The sequence below is a fragment of the Crinia signifera genome, chromosome 2 (assembly GCF_055691185.1).
Source record: "Crinia signifera chromosome 2, ASM5569118v1, whole genome shotgun sequence".
NCBI classification, from domain to species: domain Eukaryota; kingdom Metazoa; phylum Chordata; class Amphibia; order Anura; family Myobatrachidae; genus Crinia; species Crinia signifera.
In genome coordinates, this window is record NC_139218.1 from 391172830 (window position 1) to 391197560 (window position 24731).

A 24731-nucleotide genomic window follows, 5' to 3' on the forward strand; every position below is an offset into this window, starting at 1 on the left:
TGCCGCAGATCACAGCAATAATCACTGGTCCCCAGACGCAGCGGTTACCTCCACACTCCAGACCCCCAAAAATATTTTGCCTCCCTGTTACCCACATGTTTTCTTGTGTCCCGCTGATAGATTAGGCAGCATTACTTGGGTGTATAAACAGATTGCAGACAGGTAGTTACGGTATGGGGACGGAGAGCAGTTATTATTATCAGCGCTGCGGTACCGGCTCACGTAATGTTATTGTGTTCTGCACTGAAGCCCTGATGATTGTTCTGTATTGTAATCAGCTACAAGAGGGCTCACAGTGATAAATACATAAGTGAGCCTGCAGAGAAGATGAAGTCAGCTTTGAAATAACATTTTGTCAAGGGCATTCTATAAAATTATATGTAGCAGCCGACTGTCCAAAAAGTTTCTGGCTCCCACCCCCCTCCATTCATTTTTTATAAAAAATTTTACCTACATACTCGGTGTCGGGGGTTCTTGAATGTCGCCAGGGTTTTTTTGCTTGTTGCTAGGGGTTTAACGCTAGTTGCCAGATGGTTACATGCTCATTTCTAGGGGTTTCTATGCTCATTGCCAGGGGTTATACACTCGTCACCATGAGGGTTACATGCTCATTGCCAGAAGGTTAAATGCTCATTACCAGGAAGTTGCAGGCTCCAGTAGGACCTCTAGCCTCTGTCTGTAACAAGATGACGGACATTTTTGCAAGGCCGGTTTAGCAGATTCCATGTGAATGGCCGGACTGCATGGAATCTGTTGCAATCCTGCGGCACCGGCTTCCCCCACTATCGCTAGGACTGCCACGCCACTGCCCACCAAGACATGCAGTCTGGGGAGTTGACAGCTCATGGGCAGGAGAGGAACAGCCCCACCTGGTGGATGAATGATCACAGTGCATGCATCCATGTGGTTTGGTTTAATGCAGTGTTTTCAACTACTGTGCCGTGTTACACTAGTGTGCCTTGAGCTGTTCTCAAGTGTGCCCGCAGATCTAGAGTAGGGATGGCCATCGACCATCGATGATTACAAATCATTGATGGCTTATGGCCGATGTTGAATTGTTTTGACATCGATGGGGGAGAACCAGATGGTTTCCCACCATCGATGTCAGGCTTAACTAAATAGTTTCATTTTTATTTTTTCAATAAGGGTCCAGGACACAGAGCATAGCTCCGCCCCCAACACTCGTTAAGCCCCGCCCCCATATTTTGATTGGCCCACAAATCAATCTTTGAAAGCAAATGGATGACCATCGATATATAAAATCATCGATGGTCATCCATTGCATACTTATACACCATCGATGGCCTGTTGCAGCCATCGACGGCAAAGGCAACGATGGCCATCCCCCATCTAGAGATGTCCACACCAGTTTACAGCAACCACCAGTTCAACTGTTTTTTACTGGTCTATTCTTTTCATGAAAAGGGCCAATGTAGTTTATTTTTGTTACCTGTGGGGACCATAGTTGCCTACCCTCCTGCATTCTGCAGGAGACTCCCTGACATAGCAGCAATCTCCCTCTCTCCCTCATTAGTCTAGCAATCTCCCTCATGTCACCTAGCCCACATTACACTGTTACATAATACAAAGTCAAAGGTGCAGGTGCACAAATTAAACTCCCAATTTCAAAATTTTTGCAATAAAATTTTGCATTTTTAGCGAGGTTCTTCGCTTAGTTATGGCCATAAGTAACGGCTTGCCCACCGCGACCAGGTGACCTCATTAGTCGGGCAAGTCCCTAACATTTTGGGGGGTACAAATCTAGGGCTCAGGGCACCCCAAAATGGTGCAGCTGAGTGACCCCAGGGCAACACAAGACTGAAAGAAATATATAGTGAAACAAAGTGAGGATAGGTTAGTGAGAGAGGCTGCTAAAAGATAGCAGGGGTAAGTAAGTGAGAGGTAAAAAAATGAGAGATAAAGTAGTGAGAGGTGAAGTAGTGAGAGGTGAAGGTGAGAAATGAATTACATTGAAATAAAACACACAATAGGGATGAAAGTGAAAATGAAAATAAGTGTTAATTTGTGTTGCTCCTGAGGCCAAACAGCCACACCAGTCCAGGGGGGCCCACAACCCAGAAATGCACCCCCCCCATCTGATAATCCATTAAACATTTGTGCAGGTCTCACCTTGCTCTGCATGCAGTCTAAGAAATGTCAGGAACCTAATTAAAATTAATATATAGGACAGGTGGGCGTGGGTGCTACCACCAGGCGCAGAAGGGGTCTCTGGCCTTCTAATGTGTATGGAAATACACGGCATTAGATATACAGGGGTGGGGTCCTGGGGAGAACCAGATGGTTTCCCACCATCGATGTCAGGCTTAACTAAATAGTTTCATTTTTATTTTTTCAATAAGGGTCCAGGACACAGAGCATAGCTCCGCCCCCAACACTCGTGAAGCCCCGCCCCCATATTTTGATTGGCCCACAGGTCAATCTTTGAAAGCAAATGGATGACCATCGATATATAAAATCATCGATGGTCATCCATTGCATACTTATACACCATCGATGGCCTGTTGCCGCCATCGGCGGCAAAGGCAACGATGGCCATCCCCCATCTAGAGATGTCCACACCAGTTTACAGCAACCACCAGTTCAACTGTTTTTTACTGGTCTCTTCTTTTCATGTAAAGGGCCAATGTAGTTTATTTTTGTTACCTGTGGGGACCATAGTTGCCTACCCTCCTGCATTCTGCAGGAGACTCCCTGAAATAACAGCAATCTCCCTCTCTCCCTCATTAGTCTAGCAATCTCCCTCATGTCACCTAGCCCACATTACACTGTTACATCATAGTTACCTCCCCTCCTGCATTCTGCAGGAGACTCCCTGACATAGCAGCAATCTCCCTCTCTCCCTCATTAGTCTAGCAATCTCCCTCACGTCACCTAGCCCACATTACACTGTTACATAATAGTTACATCCCCTCCTGCATTCTGCAGGAGACTCCCTGACATAACAGCAATCTCCCCCTCTCCCCCAATAGTCTAGCAATCTCCGTCATGTCACCTAGACCACATTACACTGTTACATCATAGTTACCTCCCCTCCTGCATTCTGCAGGAGACTCCCTGACATAGCAGCAATCTCCCTCTCTCCCTCATTAGTCTAGTAATCTCCCTCATGTCACCTAGCACACATTACACTGTTACATTATAGTTACCTCCCCTCCTTCTATTCTGCAGGAGACTCCCTGACATAGCAGCAATCTCCCTCTCTCCCTCATTAGTCTAGCAATCTCCCTCATGTCACCTAGCCCACATTAACCTGTTACATCATAGTTACCTCCCCTCCTGCATTCTGCAGGAGCAGAGGCATAACTAGATACATGTGGGCCCCATAGCAAAAGATTGTAAGGGCCCCTATTTATCACCTAATGCTGAAAAATGTATACAGCACATGATACTTTGACAGGCAATGTGGGCCCCTCTCAGCTCTGGGCCCTATAGCAGCTGCACCCCCAGCATCTATGGTAGTTACGCCCTTGTGCAGGAGACTCCCTGACATAGCACAATCTCCCTCTCTCCCTCATTAGCCTAGCAATCTCCCTCATGTCACCTAGCTTACATTACACTGTTACATTTTTGGGGAAAAAATGAGAGACAGATACATTTACATTGAAGCATCAGCACCATTTCCCAGCACATTACCAAGTATAGTGGCTCTTACTAACTGCTCTGGGGCTCATCTACATTTGGATAGAAGTCATTTTAGAAGATTCCCCTCAGATGTAGCAGTGCACACCCAGGCTTCTAGGTGCCACGTTCACAATCTCTTTTCACAATCTCTCCATATATGGAACTAGACCCGCCCTTTGGGAGGAGCATGACCTGCCTCCTGAATGGTGTGCTTTGCAAAATTCTACTACCAACTATAATCTCCCTGAAACTAATTTTCAAAAGTAGGCAATAATGGTAAGGACCAGTGTGATTGTTTTTTTAATATGGGGGGGCAATAGTTTTTTTTCCCCCCTTTTTGGATCTCATGGTGTGCCTTGGCAATTTTAAAATCTTATTTAGTGTGCCGCAAGGTAAAAAGGTTGAAAATCACTGGGTTAATGAGACTGAGAAGCTTATTTATTATTCAATATCTGCAACTAATTCCCCCAAAACACCCCAATATTTAGTTCCCCGGCATGTATCATGGAGAGAATGAAGTAGGAATCTGCTGCTACCTGCTGCGATTTCTCCTGTCCCACTCACAGCCGCATGCTACATAGGTTTCTATGGGGTATGTGATACTGCCTGATAAAGCCAAAGCATTCCGGATATCTGGCCCCGCAGCTACAGCTACACAGAATAACGGTAGCCCATTGTAGCCTATGGGCTATTCACTGCACCTATTATTTATTTACGACGCACACATATTCCGCAGCGCTGTACAGAGAATATATGAACACTCAATCAGTCCCTGTCCCAGTGGAGCTTAAAATCTATACTCCCTATCACATGTACACGCACACAAAGACATTCTAGGGTTAATTTGTTAGGAGCCAATTAACCTACCAGATTGTGGGAGGAAACCCACGCAAGTACAGGGAGAATATACAAACGCTGCACAGTTAGGGCCATGGTGGGAACCCATGACCTCAGTGCTGTGAGGCAGTAATGTAACCATTACACCGTCCGTACTGCCCCGTATATATAACACATGGTGGGGATAGAACCCAAGACCTCAGCGCTGTGAGGCTGTAATGTAACCATTACACCGTCCGTACTGCCCCGTATATATAACACATGGTGGGGATAGAACCCATTACCTCAGTACTGTGAGGCAGTAATGCTAACATTACACCATCCGTACTGTCCCGTATATATAACACATGGTGGGGATAGAACCAATGACCTCAGCGCTGTGAGGTAGTAATGTAACCATTACACCGTCCGTACTGCCCCGTATATATAACACATGGTGGGAATAGAACCCATGACCTCAGTACTGTGAGGCAGTAATGCTAACATTACACCATCCGTACTGTCCCGTATATATAACACATGGTGGGGATAGAACCCATGACCTCAGTGCTGTGAGGCAGTAATGTAACCATTACACCATCCGTACTGCCCCGTATATATAACACATGGTGGGGATAGAACCCATGACCTCAGCGCTGTGAGGCAGTAATGCTAACCATTACACCTTCCGTACTGCCCCGTATATATAACACATGGTGGGAATAGAACCCATGACCTCAGTGCTGTGAGGTAGTAATGTAACCATTACACCATCCGTACTGCCCCGTATATATAACACATGGTGGGGATAGAACCCATGACCTCAGCGCTGTGAGGCAGTAATGCTAACCATTACACCTTCCGTACTGCCCCGTATATATAACACATGGTAGGGATAGAACCCATGACCTCAGCGCTGTGAGGTAGTAATGTAACCATTACACTGTCCGTACTGCCCCGTATATATAACACATGGTGGGAATAGAACCCATGATCTCAGTACTGTGAGGCAGTAATGCTAACATTACACCATCCGTACTGCCCCGTATATATAACACATGGTGGGAATAGAACCCATGACCTCAGTGCTGTGAGGCAGTAATGTAACCATTACACCATCCGTACTGCCCCGTATATATAACACATGGTGGGGATAGAACCCATGACCTCAGTACTGTGAGGCAGTAATGCTAACATTACACCATTCGTACTGTCCCATATATATAACACATGGTGGGGATAGAACCCATGACCTCAGCGCTGTGAGGCAGTAATGTAACCATTACACCGTCCGTACTGCCCCGTATATATAACACATGGTGGGAATAGAACCCATGACCTCAGTACTGTGAGGCAGTAATGCAAACATTACACCATCCGTACTGTCCCGTATATATAACACATGGTGGGGATAGAACCCATTACCTCAGCGCTGTGAGGCAGTAATGCTAACCATTACACCTTCCGTACTGCCCCGTATATATAACACATGGTGGGAATAGAACCCATGACCTCAGTGCTGTGAGGCAGTAATGTAACCATTACACCGTCCGTACTGCCCTGTATATATAACACATGGTGGGGATAGAACCCATGACCTCAGTGCTGTGAGGCAGTAATGCTAACTATTACACCGTCCGTACTGCCCTGTATATATAACACATGGTGGGGATAGAACCCATGACCTCAGCGCTGTGAGGTAGTAATGTAACCATTACACCATCCGTACTGCCCCGTATATATAACACATGGTGGGAATAGAACCCATGACCTCAGTGCTGTGAGACAGTAATGTAACCATTACACCATCCGTACTGTCCCATATATATAACACATGGTGGGGATAGAACCCATGACCTCAGTGCTGTGAGGCAGTAATGCTAACATTACACCGTCCGTAATGCCCTGTATATATAACACATGGTCAGGGGAGCCGAGAGAGGGGGGGAGCAGGTACTAATTACCCGGGCCCAGGCTTGCTAAAGGGGCCCCGCAGGGGCCCTGGTTCGACCCCTCCCTTCCCCCTCCGTCCCTCCCGGGTATCAACAGTAGCACACACTTCTACAGCATGTGCTGTGCTGACAGCAGGCTCAGCATGAGTGTCTCACTGACAGCGTGAGAGGTCATGCTGAGCCTGCTGTCAGCACAGCACATGCTGTAGGTGTGTGCTGCGTCTGAGATCACAGTTTTTAGTGTTTTCTTTTAGCCACCTCTAAACATTTTGGGGGTGTGGCCTAAGTGTGGGAGGTGCCCACACCACACACACACATACACACTTAGGCCACACCCCCAAAATTTTACCGGGGCCCGGCATTCCTCTCGGCTGCCCTGCACATGGTGAGGATAGAACCCATGACCTCAGTACTGTGAGGCAGTAATGTAACATTACACCGTCCGTACTGCCCCGTATATATAACACATGGTGGGGATAGAACCCATGACCTCAGTGCTGTGAGGCAGTAATGCTAACCATTACACCATCCGTACTGCCCTGTATATATAACACATGGTGGGGATAGAACCCATGACCTCAGCGCTGTGAGGCAGTAATGTAACCATTACACCGTCCGTACTGCCCCGTATATATAACACATGGTGGGGATAGAACCCATGACCTCAGTGCTGTGAGGCGGTAATGTAACCATTACACCGTCCGTACTGCCCCGTATATATAACACATGGTGGGGATAGAACCCATGACCTCAGCGCTGTGAGGCAGTAATGCTAACCATTACACCATCCGTACTGTCCCATATATATAACACATGGTGGGGATAGAACCCATGACCTCAGTGCTGTGAGGCAGTAATGCGAACATTACACCGTCCGTAATGCCCCGTATATATAACACATGGTGAGGATAGAACCCATGACCTCAGTACTGTGAGGCAGTAATGTAACATTACACCGTCCGTACTCCGTCCTACCGTCCGTATGACCTCAGTGCTGTGAGGCAGTAATGCAAACCATTACACCATCCGTACTGCCCCGTATATATAACACATGGTGAGGATAGAACCCATGACCTCAGCGCTGTGAGGCAGTAATGTAACCATTACACCGTCCGTACTGCCCCGTATATATAACACATGGTGGGGATAGAACCCATGACCTCAGTGCTGTGAGGCAGTAATGCAAACCATTACACCATCCGTACTGCCCCGTATATATAACACACGGTGGGGATAGAACCCATGACCTCAGCGCTGTGAGGCAGTAATGTAACCATTACACCATCCGTACTGCCCCGTATATATAACACATGGTGGGGATAGAACCCATGACCTCAGTGCTGTGAGGCAGTAATGCTAACATTACACCGTCCGTAATGCCCCGTATATATAACACATGGTGAGGATAGAACCCATGACCTCAGTACTGTGAGGCAGTAATGTAACATTACACCGTCCGTACTGCCCCGTATATATAACACATGGTGGGGATAGAACCCATGACCTCAGTGCTGTGAGGCAGTAATGCTAACCATTACACCATCCGTACTGCCCTGTATATATAACACATGGTGGGGATAGAACCCATGACCTCAGCGCTGTGAGGCAGTAATGTAACCATTACACCGTCCGTACTGCCCCGTATATATAACACATGGTGGGGATAGAACCCATGACCTCAGTGCTGTGAGGCGGTAATGTAACCATTACACCGTCCGTACTGCCCCGTATATATAACACATGGTGGGGATAGAACCCATGACCTCAGCGCTGTGAGGCAGTAATGCTAACCATTACACCATCCGTACTGTCCCATATATATAACACATGGTGGGGATAGAACCCATGACCTCAGTGCTGTGAGGCAGTAATGCTAACATTACACCGTCCGTAATGCCCCGTATATATAACACATGGTGAGGATAGAACCCATGACCTCAGTACTGTGAGGCAGTAATGTAACATTACACCGTCCGTACACCGTCCGTACCGTCCGTATGACCTCAGTGCTGTGAGGCAGTAATGCAAACCATTACACCATCCGTACTGCCCCGTATATATAACACATGGTGAGGATAGAACCCATGACCTCAGCGCTGTGAGGCAGTAATGTAACCATTACACCGTCCGTACTGCCCCGTATATATAACACATGGTGGGGATAGAACCCATGACCTCAGTGCTGTGAGGCAGTAATGCAAACCATTACACCATCCGTACTGCCCCGTATATATAACACACGGTGGGGATAGAACCCATGACCTCAGCGCTGTGAGGCAGTAATGTAACCATTACACCATCCGTACTGCCCCGTATATATAACACATGGTGGGGATAGAACCCATGACCTCAGTGCTGTGAGGCAGTAATGCTAACATTACACCGTCCGTAATGCCCCGTATATATAACACATGGTGAGGATAGAACCCATGACCTCAGTACTGTGAGGCAGTAATGTAACATTACACCGTCCGTACTGCCCCGTATATATAACACATGGTGGGGATAGAACCCATGACCTCAGTGCTGTGAGGCAGTAATGCTAACCATTACACCATCCGTACTGCCCTGTATATATAACACATGGTGGGGATAGAACCCATGACCTCAGCGCTGTGAGGCAGTAATGTAACCATTACACCGTCCGTACTGCCCGGTATATATAACACATGGTGGGGATAGAACCCATGACCTCAGTGCTGTGAGGCGGTAATGTAACCATTACACCGTCCGTACTGCCCCGTATATATAACACATGGTGGGGATAGAACCCATGACCTCAGCGCTGTGAGGCAGTAATGCTAACCATTACACCATCCGTACTGTCCCATATATATAACACATGGTGGGGATAGAACCCATGACCTCAGTGCTGTGAGGCAGTAATGTAACCATTACACCGTCCGTAATGCCCCGTATATATAACACATGGTGGGGATAGAACCCATGACCTCAGTGCTGTGAGGCAGTAATGTAACCATTACACCATCCGTACTGTCCCGTATATATAACACATGGTGGGGATAGAACCCATGACCTCAGCGCTGTGAGGCAGTAATGTAACCATTACACCATCCGTACTGTCCCGTATATATAACACATGGTGGGGATAGAACCCATGACCTCAGTGCTGTGAGGCAGTAATGTAACCATAACACCATCCGTACTGTCCCGTATATATAACACATGGTGGGGATAGAACCCATGACCTCAGTGCTGTGAGGCAGTAATGTAACCATAACACCATCCGTACTGTCCCGTATATATAACACATGGTGGGGATAGAACCCATGACCTCAGTGCTGTGAGGCAGTAATGCTGACCTTTACACCGTCCGTGCTGCTTCCAGCCGCAGTGGCCGCATTGCGGTGCGGTCAGCAGGTAGCGCTGGCAGGTCATGCACAGAACCCCTGGTACCCGGCTGAGCAGTTTGCCAGCAGGGGCCGCCTATGAGAGAAGTATTGGGTGTTACAATCAGTGAGGATATCCCGTATAATAATGGCTGGCATATTATGCCACGCTGCGACCTGGTGAGTAATAATAACACCTCTGTGTGACTCACTGTTGCCGAGATAATCACATACTGCTGATTATATTCTATATCGTCCTCCCTGTTATTGTGTAGCTGCGGTCTGTTTGTTATTGTCAGCGTTATATAGCGATCAGCTGTATATGTCTGTGCAGGACCTGTGCCAGTCAGTGGTGTGTCATTATTCCTGGATCTGGCTGTTGTCTACATCTCTGTGCTCTGAATTATCCCTACATGTGCGCTACAGATGTCGGCCTGATTCTGGGGCGTATGTAAGGCAGCGCCTCCAGCGTTCGGGAGTCCTGCTGGTATAACCCCGTGGTCAGACGAGTATAAGCAGCAGCTCGGAACCCCAGTCCTCCGGCACGAGACCAGCCGCCACCCGTTGTGGCACTTCCGAGGAAACCGGCAGCAGAAAGCTCTGAAGTCATCGGCCCCGAGCTGGCAAGGGAACGCCTGCATTCACTTGGGCCCTCCCAGTGTTTCTATGGGCACGCCCACCATTTTTGTGGCCACGCCCGTGAACGGCCCCTGTCTGTCACAAGTTGCGATCTCCTCAGTGGAGAAGATTTATCACATGCGCATTGGCGACAACGCGCATGCGTAGGCCCAAACCGTCGGCGGGAGGGTCAAATTCAGACCTGCTGCGAGCAGGACTGAATTGGCCCCAGGTGTGACCTGTGCATACCTATAAGGGCCTAATTCTGGTTCATTCAAAAAGCTAATTCTTTCTTTCTAGACAAAACCATGGGGGTTATTCTAATCTACTTGGTCTCCTGCGCCTCCGCAGGGGGGACCAATGTTTTGCTTCTGCACATACACTGGGTGTGAGTGAGCACGGGGCAAACTACTACAGAAGCGCCCATTGTAACACCCAGCGTTTCAAGAGTATCCCTATGGAAACGATGGGCGATCCCACGGAAATTAGGCAGTGACACGGCCCTTATGCAAAACATCCATTCGCAGCCATGCGGGGAATACGGCGAGCGAGGGGGGGGGGGGGGGGGGGGGCGGGTATTTGGACGAATGGCGTTTAAATCACACACATCGCTGCATGTGAACCAGAATAACCCCCACATGCATGTGCAGAGAGAGTTAGATTTGGGTGGGGTGTGGTCAAATGGATATGTATATTGCAGTGTAAGAATAAAGCAGACAGTATTTACTCTACACAGAAACAAAATAACTCACCCAAATCTATCTCTCTGCACTTGTTACATCTGCCCCACCTGCAGTGCAGCATGGTTTTGTCCATTAGAGAGAGAATTCTTTTTTTTGCGAGTGAACCAGAATCAGGCCCTAAGTGTGTAATCTGTGGCCCTAAGTGTGACCTGTGTTTAGTGATCAGTGTGTATCCAGTGTGTGATACATACCTGCCTACCCTCCTGGAATAGCCGCGAGGCTCCCAAAAATTGAAAAAGAAATTGGCAAGTCTCCCACTTTCCCCCTGCAGCCCCAGCACCCCCCTTACCTGCGGGGGTGCCCAGGATTTTGTGGGTCCATGGCAAATATACGGGGCTAAAATGACGCAAATTGTATTATCTTGCATCATTTTAGCCCCTCCCCCAATCCACGGACCCATGAATTTCCGTGTTTGAGTGGCATGGGGGCGGGATTTGCAGACATCAGCCAAGTCGCTCCCCTCCTGGCAGCAGTATCTGGTCTCTCTGGGCCAGGCATAATGTAGTGTCAGGGGCATTACTGTATGAGGCATAATATGGTGTCAGATGCATTACTGTTTGGGGCATAATATGGTGTCAGATGCATTACTGTTTGGGGCATAATATGGTGTCAGGGGCATTACTGTGTGGGGCATAATATGGTGCCAGGGGCATTACTGTGTGGGGCATAAAATGGTGTCAGAGGAGTTACTGTATGGGGCATAATATGGTGTTAGGGGCATTACTGTGTTGGGCATAATATGGTGTCAGGGGCATTACTGTATGGGGCATAATGTGGTGTCAGAGGCATTACTGTATGGGGCATAATATGGTGTCAGGAGCATTACTGTGAGGGGCATAATATGGTGTTAGGGGCATTACTGTGAGGGGCACAATATGGTGTCAGGGGCATTACTGTTTGGGGCATAATATGGTGTCAGGGGCATTACTGTGTGGGGCACAATATGGTGTCAGGGGCATTACTGTATGGGGCATAATGTGGAGTCAGGGGCATTACTGTATGGGGTATAATGTGGTGTCAGGGGCATTACTGTATGGGGCATAATGTGGTGTCTGAGGCATTACTGTATGGGGTATAATATGGTGTCAGGAGCATTACTGTATGGGGTATAATGTGGTGTCAGGGGCATTACTGTGAGGGGCATAATATGGTGTTAGGGGCATTCCTGTGTGGGTCATAATGTGGTGTCAGGGACATTACTGCATGGGGTATAATATGGTGTCAGGGGCATTACTGTGAGGGGCATAATATGGTGTCAGGGGCATTACTGTATGGGGCATAATGTGGTGTCAGGAGCATTACTGTGAGGGGCATAATATGGTGTTAGGGGCATTACTGTGAGGGGCACAATATGGTGTCAGGGGAATTACTGTATGGGGCATAATGTGGAGTCAGGGGCATTACTGTATGGGGTATAATGTGGTGTCAGGGGCATTACTGTATGGAGCATAATGTGGTGTCAGAGGCATTACTGTATGGAGCATAATGTGGAGTCAGGGGCATTACTGTATGGGGTATAATATGGTGTCAGGAGCATTACTGTATGGGGTATAATGTGGTGTCAGGGGCATTACTGTGAGGGGCATAATATGGTGTTAGGGGCATTCCTGTGTGGGTCATAATGTGGTGTCAGGGGCATTACTGTATGGGGTATAATATGGTGTCAGGGGCATTACTGTTTGGGGCATAATATGGTGTCAGAGACATTACTGTTTGGGGCATAATAACGTGTCAGGGGCATTACTGTGTGGGGCATAATATGGTGTCAGGGGCATTACTGTGTGGGGCATAATAAGGTTCAGGGGCATTACTGTGTGGGGCATAATATTGATTAAGAGGCATTACTGTTTGGGGCATAATATGGTGTTAGGGGCATTACTGTGTGGGGCATAATATGGTGTAAGGTGCATTACTATGTAGGGCATAATATGGTGTCAGGGGAATTACTGTATGGGGCATAATGTGGTGTCAGGGGCATTACTGTATGGGGTATAATATGGTGTCTGGGGCATTACTGTGAGGGGCATAATATGGTATCAGGGGCATTACTGTTTGGGGCATAATATGGTGTCAGGGGCACTACTGTGTGGGGCATAATATGGTGTCAGGGGCACTACTGTGTGGGGCATAATATTGTGTCAGGGGCATTACTGTGTGAGGCATAATATGGAGTCAGGAGAATTACTGTGTGGGGCATAATATGGTGCATGGGGCATTACTGTGTGGGGCATAATATGGTGCCAGGGGCATTAATGTGTGGGGCATAATATGGTGTCAGGGGCATTACTGTGTGGGGCATGATATGGTGTCAAGGGCATTACTGTGTGGGGCATAATATGGTGCCAGTGGCATTACTGTTTGGGGCATAATATGGTGCCAGGGGCATTACTGTGTGGGGCATAAAATGGTGTCAGGGGCGTTACTGTGTGGGGCATAAAATGGTGTCAGAGGCATTACTGTGTGAGGCCTAATATGGTGTCAGGGGCATTACTGTGTGGGGCATAATATGGATTAAGGGGCATTACTGTGTGAGGCATAATATGGATTAAGGGGCATTACTGTGTGGGGCATAATATGGTGTCAGGGGAATTACTGTATGGGGCATAATGTGGTGTCAGCGGCATTACGGTGTGGGGCATAATATGGGTGTTATTTCTGTACAGATGTAGGGAAGAATTGGATTGGATCTTCCCTACGCCAACATGATTGCTCTCCCGAGATGGATCTTAGATTTTTTCAAAACCTCCCTCCCCTACTTTGTCATTGGGGTACAAAATTAGATATCAATGCTTTGGGGGTAAGAGTTCTTGTGCACCTCTGTGGATGTAAAACATGCCATGTACGTGGACACCAATTTCCCTCTTTGCCTGCAGCAATCAGTTACCGGGAACTGTTAACTTGGTTGCTCGCAGCAGAACTGGAACCAAACATCCTGTTTCTAGTGGCAACTGCAGTAGGCCAAACGTAGCAGCCATTTTGGAAACAGGAACAGTAAGTGCAAGGGCGCTGGAATTCTGTTTGGTCCTCTAGGTCTCACACTCTCCTCAAATGATGCAGTACATGTATATATTTAGGAGTTACTGAGAAGATTGGTGACCAGAAAAATTAAAGGCATTTTAAGGGGGTGCAGGAGGCCCAATGGCTCAACGTACCCTCACTCACACAGTGGTGATGATGGACAAACGTGTAAAGGTATCTTTCAATCGGGTCACCACTTATGTGGAGGACAGAAACCCACACCTGGATATTCCTGAAACAATGAGCGTACCGCACTCACGTATAAATAAAGTTGCAGGAATTCACGACTGCGCCGTGGGACTAGTTTATTTTTTTCTTTGTGCAGCAGGCATTTTGCTTATAAACCACGCCTCAGGCTTCATTGCAGGGAGTGCATTATATCTCAGGTGGCTCTTAACAAAATGCATAAAACTTAGAATCCATTCCACTGTGGGGTATCACAATGCATTTTTTTGGGAGAGTTACCAATTCAATGACGCAAACTGTATGAAACACGTGAAATAAAATTGCATTTGCGGTCCGAACCCAATAAAACACACAAATAAACCGGACAGGATTCAAGACTGGTGAACTTTATTTACAAAGAATCCACAGTGACAAAATAGGACATTACAGGAGTAGTAACAGGCAGTTAATGCGGCTCACACAACACACCGAGAGGACATTACCCATCCCTCAGAGGCGCCGGCGTGGTTCCGTACAACTACCACGTGAGGGCAGGGACTTCCGACAAGTTATATATAAAAATATGCCATCAAAATTATTTTGGACAATCAAACGCTGAGAACACTATTTACAGAAAAGGCAATATACTGTATGTTCCTATGTACAACACACAAGGGTTATTTCATATTTTACTTTCCCACACACAGATACGCGCGCACACACACACACCCACACATACAACAATGGAATAACAATAGTGTTTTTTCTTCTGCAACCACTTAAGTGCTGGAAGGAGATAATTAACAGTGCAATACACAGCAGCACTGGTAGGAATTAGTAGGGAGTGTCATTATCCTCAGTACTGAACAGTTTGGTGTTGCTGAGGCCTTGCCCAGTGCCCAGACAGGCCGGGAGAAATCCAATCGCAGTTCCGTGGTAAAATGCCCTCAAGTGCGCTGGCCGGTGGCCTGGAAAATCAGTGGTTTCGTAGTAATGGGGTACAGCTTTCCTAAGCATTTTGGGGTACTCACTCTAGGGTCCCACGTAGTGCCGTCCTTTCATTAAGCTACATTAAATAAATTTCTTGAAGCAAAATGTGCAGCTATCAGTGTACCAGGGGCCATGCCCAGCCGCAAACTGGTAACTGCCGGATCTAGATCAGAGCATCCTCTGTGATGTGGCAGCTGATGTGGTACTACACGTCTCAGCACGCCTGACACAGAATGCTGACATTTATAGGCCACATAAGCTGGGCCCTACCTGTGAGGTAAAACCTTACCAATATCAGTGACCTATATATTTCTGAATGTAGTGTAATAGTAGAAATGAGCAAAAATAAGAAATTATTTTTGAAAAGTAGTTCCACTACTTCAACCTGTGTTTCGCCCGTACCCTGAAAGAATGGTTTTCGGAAACATAAAAAAACACAAAGTAATAAAATGTGCAGTAACACTCAGTAAGGCAGTAACGTGTCTGGGGAGTCTTCATCGTTTACGGTCACTGTCCCTCAGGAATTATTCTGTTCAAAAAATAATTTTCAAAAATACAGATTTACGCTTCATACCATACCCGCCAGCAAGGCCAGATTTCATCGGGACAGTCCCTAATAAAATGCCCAGTTCTTCTAATTTAATCCCTATATCTCGGTACGTAATGTGACACCTGCTGTGCCCGTCAAGAGATTTCACCAGTGGGTCGCCACATACAAACAACTTGGTTAATCCCGGTTTTCAGTAGGGATCGTTTACTAACATTTGCAAACAGATGTAACATTTCCAGTCATTGTCCATAGACCGGGGACTGCGGATTAGTCGCTGTGGGTTGGTTTAGTTACAGCTGAATGCAATGTTAGTGAATGAGCCCGGTTCTCCATATTATCACGTCTTACGTTAGCCTAAACATAACATTCCCACAGCCCCGTTTCTCCGTACTAACCCTTTCCTTATGATCTTTTATCATCATCATACAAGTACCAAGTCCCCATCATCTGTCGACTTCACTTTTTATTCCTCTCTGTCTCCATCTTGTGGTAAAACTTGGAATAGCGTACATCTGTATACTGAGAACACACCGTGACATAATTTCTTGCAGATAACACTAGGCCCAAGGGAAATTTATGTTCTATAAGAGGACAGCATATGCCTAGAAGGGAATCATTGTTCTGGAACAGCAGCGACATAATCACAACTGCAGCTTGCAAAGACTTATTAAGGCTGTGAACCCACTACAGTCATTCGGACAGACGTTTAAACCTCCAATATGGGACAGGCAATGCTCTTATACTGGCACATTGACCAGTACTGAAAGATAAGGGAAATCTATGGCTGCTGTATATAAAACCATATACATAGAATAAGACATGACCAATCTATTTGATGATCCTGCTGTACAAACATGGCGGATACTACTGAAAACATCTCTTCTGGACTTGTCTGCAGGGAGTTAGTGCTCTGGAAGCAGATTCCAGATGGTTTCAGAGAGGGGAACAGATAGGACGGGGGTAAGATGTAAGAGATGTGACCTTCAATACAGTGATGGGAACAATATATATATATAAATAAAAGAAACTTTAAGGCAAAAGAGGGGACTGAATGAAGCATTGCATCAGGGATCGTCATAGAACTACCAACAGCACCCCTTTAAAATCCCCAAATAAAGGCTTAGTGAACAGGAAACCAATTATGACTCTTCAGGGTTGTAAAATACATCAGGGATGTAAAATACAGACAGCACTACTACAGACGTCTTATGGAAGACCAGGCACAGCAGAGGTTCTACAGTGAGATCGCCATATTAAATGTGGGACTGGATTACCAGGCAGCCATACAAGATGCTCCTTGGATGGATATTTAACAGGTGCGTGTACTGAGCAAGACACCTGATTGGTTGGTGATGGCATCTGACCAATCAGGCGATGCATTCACTACATGTCCCGCTCAGTTCAGTGACCAGGACTGAACGTTTCCTCCTCACCCTTCTAGGAATCTAGGCAACCAAATAACAAGGGTGACCCAGGAGAGGAACTTTCACCGTAGTATTACCAGAATGGATGTTGGGGTTACCCCAAAGAGATAGGGAATACCTCTTCTTCCATTCCTAATTTTGTGGCATGTCCACAAATTTTGCTGCATGTACTATGTGAAGAACATGGCGCCTTAGACTGGGCCATTACAGGTCTGTTACAGTACTTGGTGATGTCATCAGACTACCGCCATCTTGAACATCATATTACCGTTATTCATTTGCAACCAGTAAGTTGAAATTAACGCAAAGGTAAATTAAACAGATTATAGTTAGTGTTTCCCATTCACCACCACGCGTTTCACACTTACCGGGCGCAGTTGACTACCAAGACCACGCGTTTCGCACTTACTGGGAGCAGTTGACTGCCGAGACCATGCATTTTGCACTTACTGGGAGCAGTTGACTGCTGGTAACATGTGTTTCGCACTTACTGGGAGCAGTTGACTGCGGGGAACACGCGTTTCGCACTTACTGGGAGCAGTTGACTGCTGGGAACATGTGTTTCGCACTTACTGGGAGCAGTAGACTGCGGGGAACACGCGTTTCGCACTTACTGGGAGCAGTTGACTGCCAAGACCACGCGTTTCGCACTTACCGGGAGAATTTGGCTGGAATCAGTGCAGAGTATCTTATTACTGCACAGGTAAGTCCACCCAAAACATAGAACAATTTTAAGCAACTATTGGTACAGCAGACACGCTAGAACTACAAGTCCCATCATGCCTGCCAGCCAGAGCTTAGTGATTGATGCAAAATATCACTCACGACAGGACTTTGCCTCTCTTAACACAAAAATTATAAAAATGTACCTTGAATTACTCAATTAAAACCTCCATTTTTATCTCAATCCCCCAAATCTAGAGATGGGGGACCCATGTGATGCATTTTACCACAATAAAAAAAAATGAAAAATCTCAGAACACAAGTTTTCACTTGACAATAAATAAGAACATTTAAAAAAAAATAATAATAATGGCCGGCTGGGCCAGCAACACTTGAACGGAGTTTCTTTTTTAAGCCACAGAACTGGAGCAAACAGTCAGACCCTCAGAATGTGGAGTTTATTAGACAGGCGAGTCGGACTGTAGATGATGATGTCCTGAGGGTCTTGCTGTCGTTTTGATTGGATGAAATGCGCAGAGAAAACCAAAAGCAGCAACAAACAGCAGATAGGTACCAACGCATTTCTTGGGTCACCGCTCACTCACCAGTGGTTAATACCTTTGTAGACAGAGAAGACGAGAGCCAGTGGTAGGCCAATTTATAATCCGATGTAGACAACTACAGGTCCAGTCCGTTCTAGTTATTTTAAGGGTTTGGCTGTAGGCACAAGCCCTAAATGCATGTACCACCACCTTTGTAAGGACATTCTAGACAGAGAAGACGAGAGCCAGTGGTAGGCCAATTTATAATCCGATGTAGACAACTACAGGTCCAGTCCGTTCTAGTTATTTTAAGGGTTTGGCTGTAGGCACAAGCCCCAAATGCATGTACCACCACCTTTGTAAGGACATTGGCCGACAAACCACCCTACTATGTCCATTCTCTGTACACTGTACACACGTCAGTTCCTCCAACACTACAACTCTTTGGACAGAAGGCTTCTCAGGCACATAAATACACCTCTCCTTGGTTGGCTCTGGAACCTGCATCATGGAGATGTCGCATGAGCGGTGGAAGTGTAAGATGTCAACAGATGAGCTAAAGACAATGTTCTGGGCAGCAGCAGCAACATGAACGTAGGTCAGTGTATTGCAGGCAGGGACCTTCACACCCGCCATAGAAGGAGATGGTTAGTGCTGTCGTCTCTGCCCACCGTCTCACTGCTGTTGGTGAGTCTGAAGTCCTCGTAGCCATCTCCACCACTGATGACCAGGAGCTTGGATTTAGGTCGGTGTCTGGTAGAATCTCTCTTTTCCGCATCGGATGGTTGGTCGTTGCCTGCTGGAAGACAAGGTAGATGTGAAAGAGACACCTGATCTGTAGGATGAAGCAAGAGTTCCATCTCAGGGCTTCACAGGAGAAGACACAAAACAGCTGCAAGTGTGATAACCCCAACTTTAAATCGCAGACAGAAGACTATACAACCTGAATTGTTTGGGGTTGAACACCAATCTGCATTGGTGTTGGTCAATGAATACAGGGTATATCACATGGCTTATATCTCCCACACTGGAAACTCCACAGGGCACCCAACATGGCTGCCTCACCTGGTACGGTCATGGATGGGATGGAAAATACATGGACCAACGGTTATGTTAGCCTTAGGACACTGCAATCACCCCATTTTATGACATCTATACTAGGCGTGACCTATTCCACCCAGGGTAATTCTATGTAGAGCACCCAATGCTACAATAATAATAATAATTTTAGTTATATAGCGCACTTTCTCCAGTAGGACTCAAGGCGCTTAACAAATAGAATGAATGTACAGGAACAATGAAGTGCAGAAAAGCTTTTCATAAACTATACTTAAGGGAATGAAGGAAATGCTTGAGTAAACAGGAAAGTCTTGAGTCTGTTTTTGAAGCATTCTAGAGTGGCGGTCTCTCGATCTGTGCAGGGTAGTGATTTCCATAGAGTGGGAGCTGCATGCTAAAAGCTGGACCCCCAGATGAATTACAGGAGATTCTAGGTACTGCTAAAAGTCCTTCATATACAGACCGCAGTAATCGGGTGGGACAGTATGGAATCAGAAGCTGCTTCAGGTACCTTGGGCCTTGGTCATGTATGGCTTTGAAACTCAGTAAGTTGATCTTGAAAATGATTCGCCATGTTATAAGCAGCCAGTGAAGGTAGTAGAGAATGGGAGTATGTGGCTAGAACGGGGCTGGTTTCATTATTATTCTAGCAGGTGGTTTGTGGTGGCCTGGCGCCCTCTAGCTGTAGTACAGGTAACAGCAGCTACTCACCCTGGTCTCCGGGCAGAGGGAAGTGCACGTCAAACCCGTCTGGCAGCTCCACTGAGGTGAGGAATCGGACGTGGCCGGTATGCCCCTGTGACAGTCCCACCGGGCTGATCGGAGCCTTTAGGGTGCTGCTGGCGGTGATGGAGAGGGTGAGGACCACCCCAGCGCTGGTCCCGATCCATAGGAGATCTTTACAGGCCAGCAGAGCAGTGATCCGCAGACAGGCGGACTTGTGCTGGCGGATTATTGCGTCAGAGCCTGAAGACGGGAAAACAGAAGAGATCCCCTGAGTAAGTCAGCTGCAGACATTCTGTATTGTAAGCAAAGGGCCCCGAAATCTGCAAGAGAAGGTTTATACAGTACCTACACGGGGGCTGAGGTGTCTATCATACACAGTGTGCCTCTCCTCAATATGGGAGTGGTCAGTACCGCTTGGGAAAATGAGATGGTAACCGAATATACATTTTGGCCAGTGTCGGATCAAGAGGGGGAAGGGGGGAAGGGGGGAGGGGGGCTGCAGCACAAGTTCAAAATACAAATAGGGGAACCACACCCACTGCCACCAACTGTATTCCAAAAGGACTCTCTGGATGTGGGTGTGGCTCACCTATTTAAATTTTGAACTGTGCTGCAGCTCCACCTCTGGAGCCACCACAGGGTGTGGCCATATGACTTTTATAAGTCCCTCCCTCTGTTCTTATTTAATTAATTATATTTAAGCTTTCAAATATTAAGTAACTCAGAGATACAGACAGACACAAGACAACATCTCACAAGCAGCAATAATATAAAATATCCAGCTAAGAGAGCACACTGGCACGTCACAATAAGAAGGAACATAACCAGGACAAATAATAGGATATACTGATATAAAGCCGAAATAAAGTAACACTGACAGTATATGCATTACGGTGTGGGCTGACAGAGGGACAAAGACCTAGGCAGGGCTATAGTGCTTCATGTGCTGAGCACAGGACCCCTGTCTGATACTGATGAGCCCAAACAGACAGGAACAGTGCTCCATAGTGCGCAAAATACTTGTTGTATCTTTATGTGCAGGCATCGTGGTGAGGTCCAGAGAAACCACTCCGAGGAGGGAATAAATTAGGGATGGCCATTGGTGCAGTCGCCATCGATGGCAATTCTGCAACCAGCCATCGATAGTCATAAACTATGTGATGGATAACCATCGATAGTTGTAGCTATCGATGGTTTTCCATTATCTTTGACTGAAAAAGAAACATTGCTTCTCCATAGCCATTGATGTAGGGAAAACATCTGGTTCTCCCACATCGATGGCAAAAGTATTCAACATCGGTCATAAACCATCGATGATTTCAAATCATCGATGGTTGATGGCCATATCTACTAAATGTCTCCCGTATCTTACTCAGGGGATATCCGTGTGTTACCACAATCTCATACCGGCTCCCTGCGGCAGGTACAAGGTATTACATGCATTTTCTTTACTTCTTATCAAGATGCATTTTGTTATGGAGTTTATGTTCTCTCTAAGGCAGGCATGTCCAACCGATGGCCCTCCAGCTACAATTCCCATCATGCCTTGCCACAGTTTTGCTATTAGGGACTGCTAAACCTATGGCAAGGCATGCTGGGATGTGTAGTTACACAACAGCTGGAGGGCCACAGTTTGGACATGCCTGCTCTAAGGGGACTGAGATCTGACACCCTGCGGTGGTGTTACCGGGCGGCCAGGGCGGTGTACTGATGGCGTCATTGGCCGGCGTTACCTGCTAGCATCTTGTGCACGGGTGGCGCAATGTCCACCTCCGCCAGCTGCTCGAACGTAGTGGTGTGATAGAGTCGGACCTGGGCGCTGCCTTGCAGAGCAATCCACATGCCCAGGTTAGAGCTGACCAAGCAGGTGACGCAGCGGTTCTGGTCCTGCCCGATGTGGAACGTGTGCTGCAGGGGAGAGACAATGATTAGAACGTGCGGAGGATGTAATCCCATGATATAGTCCTATAACAGTGCTGAGGTCTTATAATATAACGTACCACATAAAAGGGGGCGTTTACCTGTTCTAGACAGTCTCACTAAAATACACTGGAGAGAGATAAAGTATCAACCAATCAGTTACTGGGAGGAGAAGTAGAAGGGGAGGAGTTGGTCACACTAATTTATATATAAAGGGCCCATGCTCCCTGTGGTCGCCTTCTATTCCCCAGTGTAACTCCAGTGACACCTAGTGGGTGAAGGAGAAATGTCAGGAGCTGATTGGTTGGTATTTTATCCCTTTTAAAGCTTTGATAAACCCCCCTCCCCCACATATTTCTCCACTTTATCTCTCTCCAATCATTTATACATCTGAGATAAATTACAATCTCCAAAGGTCATGCAACTATTATTTTTTATGTGCAATAATCAAAAAAGGTTTTATTATTTGGGCAAGAGGTAAGCAGAGGGCGGTTCTTCAACTATCGTTAAAGACTTGGAACCTAAAGCTCCACAACAGCTGGCGAACCACCGGTGTAGAGAGAGAAAGAGAGAGAGAGATAAAACAGAGGAGAAATCAGCTTCAGATAAATGAGCACACCCTGGGCTCTGATTGGGTGCATTGATAACGGCGACGAACCACTGAACCAATAAGAACTATCTGACAAGGTTAAGGGGACATTGACCTGTCCTGGCCCAGTGCGGGACCGGGGGTGGGGTCACTTACCTCCTGGAGCAGGGAGGACGTGTTCAAGATGATGACCCTGTTCTGACAGCCGCACCACAGCTTGCTGGACAGCGAGACCATTTTAGTTACTGGGTTCCCGGGAGATCCAATGGAAAGAGTCTTAGAGTTCTGAGGGTCCCAGAAACTTCCTACAAAACAAAGAAGCTTTGAGTAGAAACGGGTAAGTGCATAGGATCAGATGCCTCTAAGACCTCATTGCTGGCATCCAGCATTTCTGCATAATAACTGCAGTGACCGGCCTCCGCAGGACGGGGACTAGGCTGGACATAAGCACTATGTTCTATAGATGTCTCGGGTCTCTCACCTGCCTCTCTCTGGTAAACGATGAGTTCTCCGTTGGCCAGCGACACAAACACCTGGTTATCCAGGTACCTGCGGGGAAGACAAGACACCGGTTACTCCCAGGTACAGGAAACACCGGCACCATAAACCTCTCAGGTGTTCCACCACTTACAGAATACACATAACCGCGGCGGCGTGCTGCATCTTCATGCTGTTCTTCCGGTTCCGGATGTTGTCCGAGGACTGATAGACGTGGATGCTAGAAGAGGAAATGGAGGAGCCTTATTACACATGATCATATATATTATATATTGTGGCCTGTAGTTCCTGCTCGGCCACCTCCAGATCAGCACATATGAAGTCAGACTTTTTCCTGGATGGCAATTTCTCTGTAAAATGAGGTCATGAGGTGTGATATCTTCATGGGGGTGTGGCCTGGAGTGTGATATCATGGTGGGGGTGTGACCTGGAGTGTGATATCATGGTGGGGGTGTGGCCTGATGGTGTGATACTGTACTTAAGTGAGCAGGAGAGAGCGGACAGCGTTCCCAGCGGTGGGACAAAGCTGTACCAATCAGGAAGCAGGACAGGGTACTTAGATAGGGACTGTGCTGCCTAGCTGGGACTCTTAGGGGGTGCGGCTAAACCCAGAATATGTCTGTCTATATGTAGACAAACGCAGCGCTTGAAAAATACTTTTTTTTTGTAATGATCCTGAATGATTGAAATATATTTACCAAAAAACATTGAATAAAATAAGTATTCATACCTCTGTAATGGTGAGATCTAATGTGCCCAGACGCAGCACAAACCAGTGTGAGGCTCCTGGCATGTGAGGCACCCGGCCTGTGAGGCACCCGGCCTGTGAGGCACCCGCTATGTGAGGCACCCGCCATGTGAGGCACCCGCCATGTGAGGCACCCGGCCTATGTAAAATATCAGGTGGCTGCTTGTTGTCAGGTCCCAGGTAATGCCCCCCACATCCTGCGAGCAGCTGCAACAGGATCCCCCAAATAACAATGCTGCCTATTGTACAGATGTTGGAACATGGAACCAAGCGCCTCAGGACAGAAGTCCCACTAAACTTAGATACGGGCTCTTATTAGAGAGCGGAGATGAATGATAACGTACATGGGTTAGCAACCTCCATGGTAGGGCTGGCCAATCCGGTCTTTGAGATCTGCCTTGATTTTTAGACCACCTAGCTGGTGCACAGGTGCAGTCATTACCAACTGTCACATTTCCCAGACCACCTAGCTGGTGCGCAGCTGTAGTCATTACTAACTGTCACATTCCCCAGATCACCTAGCTGGTACACAGGTGCAGTCATTACTAACTGTCACATTTCCCATACCACCTAGCTGGTGCACAGGTGTAGTCATTACCAACTGTCACATTTCCCATACCACCTAGCTGATGCACAGGTGCAGTCATTACTAACTGTCACATTTCCCATACCACCTAGCTGGTGTACAGGTGCAGTCATTACCAACTGTCATTTCCCA

At 47.1% G+C, this 24731-nt stretch overlaps 2 protein-coding genes across 4 annotated transcripts in view; both read right to left on the minus strand.

The window, feature by feature from the left end:
• RELT (RELT TNF receptor) overlaps positions 1-10379 on the minus strand; it is a 37429-nt gene extending 27050 nt beyond the window's left edge. The window contains exon 1 of one of the 2 annotated variants that reach the window (XM_083170376.1): positions 10174-10379. The gene's annotated coding sequence lies outside the window, so the exon portion shown is untranslated. Of the gene's footprint in view, positions 1-9972; positions 10132-10173 lie in introns of those variants that run through there. The other variant, XM_083170378.1, reaches the window with a different exon arrangement.
• A 4311-nt stretch (positions 10380-14690) lies between these two features.
• Positions 14691-24731, minus strand: part of ARHGEF17 (Rho guanine nucleotide exchange factor 17) — a 184261-nt gene continuing 174220 nt past the window's right edge. The window contains exons 17-22 of one of the 2 annotated variants that reach the window (XM_083170381.1): positions 23399-23485; positions 23249-23316; positions 22924-23072; positions 21992-22166; positions 20244-20498; positions 14691-19269 (exon numbers count right to left, since the gene is read on the minus strand). In XM_083170381.1, coding sequence (XP_083026507.1) covers positions 19097-19269; positions 20244-20498; positions 21992-22166; positions 22924-23072; positions 23249-23316; positions 23399-23485 — 907 coding nt within the window. In that variant the 3' untranslated portion in view covers positions 14691-19096. Of the gene's footprint in view, positions 19273-20243; positions 20499-21991; positions 22167-22923; positions 23073-23248; positions 23317-23398; positions 23486-24731 lie in introns of both variants that reach the window. The other variant, XM_083170379.1, reaches the window with a different exon arrangement.